Here is a 5,717-nt window from a genome sequence, read left to right on the forward strand (position 1 = left end):
TTAAATCTCGTTTCTCCCTTCTCTCTCTAAAACTATCTCTCTCTCTCTCTATAAATATGGGAAACTCCCTACGTTTGTTTGCAACTTTCTTCCTCGTAACTATGCTGCTTTTGGCCACTGGTTTGTCTTTCTTTTTTTATCAACTTAATTGTATTTTTTTTTTAGAAATAAAAGTTCAAATATATCATCGAACTTTCATAAAAGATAGTCTATATCTTCTTTTTTTTAAAAAAAACTCATTTATGCATGTCGTTATTTGTTAACTTAAATGAGCAAAATTTTGAACAGGTGATATATATGAGTTTATTTTATTTTTTTAAGTGTGATGGCATATTTGAAATTTTTTTCTTTTTACAAAATTATTTAATTAATTACGTGACTAAATCATAATTGACCACGTGTATAAAATATTTTTTGCAAAATCAAAACTGTTTTCAGTTAACAAATAGTGACAATATGAATGAGTCTGTTCTCAAAATGAAAATGCATAGATGAGTCAAATTTTTAATGAGCATATAGATGAACCTTTTCTTAAAGTTTAATGACATATTTGAGCATTTTTCCTTTAATTAATGACGTGATTGAATTATAATTAACCATGCATTAAAAATAATTTTGCGAAATCAAAATTATCTTTCATCAATAAATAATGACATGTATGAACTCTTTCTCAAACGAAAATAACAGGAATGAGCTAAATATTTAAGGAATGATATAAATGGAGTTTTTTCTCAAAATTCTATTTGAATTGTTTTTTCCATATCAAACACCATATGTGTAACTTGAAGTCTTATCTTAAAAATAAAAATGACCTGATAATATAAAAATAATATTTCAAATTTTTATTATACAGGACCTACAACAAGGGTAGAAGCAAGGACTTGTGAGTCGAAGAGCCACCATTTCAAGGGGAAATGTCTTAGCGATACCAATTGCGGTTCCGTTTGCCATACCGAAGGGTTTACGGGTGGCAACTGTCGTGGCTTACGCCAACGTTGCTTCTGCACCCGAAACTGTTAATAGAAGAAAATGATCTTTTCAGAATTATCGCTTTAATTTTATCCTTGGTAAAATTAAAGTGTATGCTCTATCAATAAAACACGTACTCTCATATATATATGGTTGTACGTTATGTTGTTTTATTTTCTTTGTTAAATATTTTATATTTGATATGTATTGGCTTGATAAATTCAGATTCGCATTATAATAATTATAATAATAATAATAATAATAATATGCTTTGTTATATGATTAATTTGGCAAAAGTTAGGTTATATTAATTATATTTTTGTATAACTGTTTTTTCATATTAATTTTTTGTATTATTACTCATTTTTTTAGTGGCCTTTTTTTTATATTTAGTTTACATAGTTTTACGCAACTTTGGATTACTTTTTCTATATTCGATTTATGTAGTATTATGCATTATTTTGGTGATTACTTTTTTATATTTTATTATAAAACAAGATATACGTAAATCTTAAGCTATTTTTATTTCTACTTTTACCATATAATTTTAAAAATAAAAGAGAAATTGAAGAAAAAACAATTTTAATTTATCCAATACACTTTTTAGTAAAAAGGGGATGCATTGGATTATTAATGTTCATGCATTCTATCCTCTTGCCAAATGTTGATGGTATCTAAACACATGTAATCAAGATGGACACGTGTTAATCAATGGGAAGAGCCTCAAGCTATGCAAAAAAAAATTATATATTTATTTAGGTTTTCAAAAGTCTCAATCGATCTCTTTTTGAGTCTATAAATAATCATATAAATTTGTTTAAAATTAAATAAATAGACATACAAGTCTTACATAATATAAAACATATAGGAGGTCAGGTAGGAAATAAATTATTGTGTAGAATAATAAGTATGACGCATGTGTCTGTTTGTTCAAGTGAAATGACTTTTTTATATATAAGTTAGTCTCCTATCTTCATTTTTCTCCTTTTAAGTATTACTTATATTACTTTTTTTTGTGTTTCTTTTGTCATATTTTGATTTGACATAAAAATTTAAAAAGAAACAAAGCTTTTGAATCTTGCATTTTTAGAGTAAAAATATATTAAATATATCAAATGTCCTTGAATTTTATGATTTTAAATATGTTATGTAAAATTTAAATTAAAAAATTATAACAAAACATATTATTTTCCAAACGAATAAATAAATTATTGAGAATTTATTAAAAATATCATCTCTACTTACATAAAATCTAAAAAAATTAAATTAGAATTTTAGATTAGTCCAATGTACGCCACGTAATCATTGAAAATGTGAGTGGCAATTTTTGTAGGTTTGTGTAAACCGAATGCCTTCCTTGTAAGAAGAGGTTGCACGAAACTCTTTGAGTACTGCCAATAAATCTTCTTGAATTTAGTGATTGCTTTTATAAAACGATAACTCGGTGCATAAAGTATCTCTCGCTCACATATAAAAGTGGTAATAGAGTGGAGCGGGTCTAAGATTATACGGGTTGAAACTTGAGAAGGTTTTACGATTGTGGTGGATGGTAAATTTTTTAAAACTAATATAGATTACGGATCTATACAGTTTTATGAGAGTTTAAATTTAATTTTAATTTTTTCAGATGTCATAAGAGTGATAGAACAACCTTCAAGAGTAAGAATATACAAAGCTCATGATAAATTCATTATTTTTTAGTCAAACAAATATTAATGGAAAGTTTCTTTAAATTCTAATTCAAGATAATAAATTAAAATGGTTTAATCAAAATTAATAAAGTTTCTAACATGCTTCCTAATTGACCTGTGAAAAAATAATAATTTAATGAAAAATAAATTTATTTTTAATATTAAACTTAATTAAAAAAGTAAAAGTTGAAAAAATTATCCGGAGCAAGTATATGCTGATGGAGTGGGTTGAAAAAGAAAAAACTTATATATATATAAAAGGATTTCACTTTTTTATTGGATCCGTAGCAAAATTATGTGTATATATATATACATATAAATATTTTATCACGCACCCTAAAATATTGGAATTATTTGATTGGAAACAAATTATTCTAAAATTGTTTAATTTCAGGATAAGTTATTTTGGTATAGATTATTCCACTATGTATATGGGATTACTCATTTCATTACTATGACAAAAATGGTGGGATAAATAATCTAAGAGCTATCAATACCTCCAACCAAATATGAAACAAAATAATTCTACATTTTATCCTGAAATTATTATACCTCAAACCAAATAACTCCTAATGTTAAGCCAATTCCGGTCCTTCCATCTGCCTCTATCTCAATAGCTTTCAAAATCGAGTGATTTGATTAGCATACATCAGAGGATGGTCTAAAGCTGGCCCTTGCTATCAGTCCAACCAAGGGCACCCCCTTCCTAGTTCGCTTAGTCGGTTGAGTAAACAAACCCGGACCACTGGCCGACTTAGTGAACTATTTATGATCGTTTAACAACATTTTTCAACAAAGCAATGTCGATATCACATTAACACCGCCTCAACTAACACACATCCGCCTTTAATTTACCCCCATTATCTTCATATCCTAAACTCACCTCTATATCTATAAGATTGATCAAATATTTTATCACTCTAAAATATTGGAATCATTTCGTCGGGAACAAATTATCCTAAAAATTTTTTAATCTTTGGATAAGTTATTCTGGTATAAGATTATTCCACCATGTATATGGGATAACTCATTCCATTACAATGACAAAAATGGTGGGATAAATAATCTAAGAGCTATCAATACCTCCAACCAAACTAATAGAATAAGATAATTCTACATTTTATCTTGAAATTATTATACCTCAAACCAAATAACTCCTAATGTTAAGCCAATTCCGGTCCTTCCATCTGCCTCTATCTCAATAGCTTTCAAAATCGAGTGATTTGATTAGCATACATCAGAGGATGGTCTAAAGCTGGCCCTTGCTATCAGTCCAACCAAGGGCACCCCTTCCTAGTTCGCTTAGTCGGTTGAGTAAACAAACCCGGACCACTGGCCGACTTAGTGAACTATTTTATGATCGTTTAACAACATTTTTCAACAAAGCAATGTCGATATCACATAACACCGCCTCAACTAACACACATCCGCCTTTAATTTACCCCCATTATCTTCATATCCTAAACTCACCTCTATATCTATAAGATTGATCAAATATTTTATCACTCTAAAATATTGGAATCATTTCGTTGGGAACAAATTATCCTAAAATTTTTAATCTTTGGATAAGTTATTCTGGTATAAGATTATTCCACCATGTATATGGGATAACTCATTCCATTACAATGACAAAAATGGTGAGACAAATAATCTAAGGGCTACCTAATACCTCCAACCAAATATAGAATAAGATAATTCTACATTTTATCTTGAAATTATTATACCTCAAACTAAACGACTTCTAATGTTAAGCAATGTCGATGTCACGTAACATCGCCTCAACTAACACACATCCGCCTTCAATTGTACCCCTATTGTCTTCAAATCCTAAACTCGCCTCAATATTTATAAGATTGACAAATGTCTAACCCAAAACATATTAGCAAATGTCAAGCCTAAAAAAATTACTTTAAAAGCAACTCAAAAAAAAAAAATCCTCTTATGTGTTGTTCTGCTGTAAAATATCTCACAAACTAATTTTCTGTTTTTCATAACTTTAACATATTACAATGAATGAATCAAAATAATAATAGTAGAGCAATCGCCTGTATTATAGGTAAAAATAAATCTTTAATAAGAATTACGATTTTTGTTTGACGTCTAGACGTTGAATCCTCTTGATTTTTTCATATATTTTACTTCTCTACATTTTGAAACTCTTTAAGCTACATCACTAAGACCACCACACAAACGTATAAATGAAAAAGTAAGGAGGCAAACATGAAGGTGATATAAAATCTCAACCAACTCCTCTCGTTAGAATCAAGTAGCTTCCAAGCCCTCTCTGCAGTTACGGAGTTCTTCTTGGTCTAATCTCCGAAATAGAAGGTCAGTTGACCGGGGAGTTAGTATTCATTCATGTAAAGATACTCCTTTGAAGCTGGAGTAGGAATTGTCCACCTCATCACCCCGAAGAACAGTGGCTCTGTTGTTTTGCACGCCTACAAAGAGAGAATCCAAAAGTATTGAAGCTCACTCGAAAGAAAGAGCAAACAACTATATACTTAACTCATGCCACAGGAATTCTAATTCCTAGACACAGAGAGAGGATATAAGCTAAAATCTCAACCAAACAAGGCATTGATCCAAAGACACTTGTATGACAAAAACATATCTATCAGGCAACGGATCAAAAAGTAAACACGACCATGGCAAGAAATCAGGATCAACAGATAATATTGACCAGAATACGCAAGGTAACAACAACATATCCTAGAAAGGGTAGAATGTATGCAGACTTTACCACTGCCTCGTGGAGGTAGAGAGGTTGTTTCCGAAAGACCCTCGGCTCAAATGCCACAATTCCAGATACCAAGAAGAAAATATAGCACGTCATAAGGAAACAGTGCGAAGTCTACCAAAAGGGAAGAATACGCAGGGTAAGTATCTAGAAAAATCTAAACATGGATAACTAGCTAACTTGCTCGCGTTCATGCGATCATGAATAACCTCATTAAATTAACAAATGATCATTCTCAACTACTTGAAAAGGTAGATTCTTGTAAAAACTAAAGATACTAAGAACATTAACATAAATCATATGATTTGGCTAATGAA

At 29.8% G+C, this 5,717-nt stretch overlaps 1 protein-coding gene across 1 annotated transcript; it reads left to right on the forward strand.

The window, feature by feature from the left end:
• LOC102604793 (defensin-like protein) lies at nucleotides 1–1,234 on the forward strand. Its single transcript, XM_006359425.2, has 2 exons — nucleotides 1–120; nucleotides 854–1,234. The coding sequence occupies exons 1-2, from the start codon at nucleotides 57–59 to the stop codon at nucleotides 1,018–1,020; spliced, it is 231 nt and encodes a 76-aa protein (XP_006359487.1). The 5' UTR covers nucleotides 1–56; the 3' UTR covers nucleotides 1,021–1,234.
• The last annotated feature ends 4,483 nt before the right edge of the window (nucleotides 1,235–5,717 follow it).

The sequence above is a fragment of the Solanum tuberosum genome, unplaced genomic scaffold (genome assembly GCF_000226075.1).
Source record: "Solanum tuberosum cultivar DM 1-3 516 R44 unplaced genomic scaffold, SolTub_3.0 scf00300, whole genome shotgun sequence".
Taxonomy (NCBI): Eukaryota; Viridiplantae; Streptophyta; class Magnoliopsida; order Solanales; family Solanaceae; genus Solanum; species Solanum tuberosum.

What these genes read in the sequence shown, in the direction of transcription:
- LOC102604793 (XM_006359425.2), top strand. Translation starts at nt 57, where the DNA reads ATGGGAAACTCCCTACGTTTGTTTGCAACTTTCTTCCTCGTAACTATG. An exon ending in TATGCTGCTTTTGGCCACTG is followed by an intron (nt 121 to 853) that starts GTTTGTCTTTCT and finishes TTTATTATACAG; the next exon opens with GACCTACAACAAGGGTAGAA.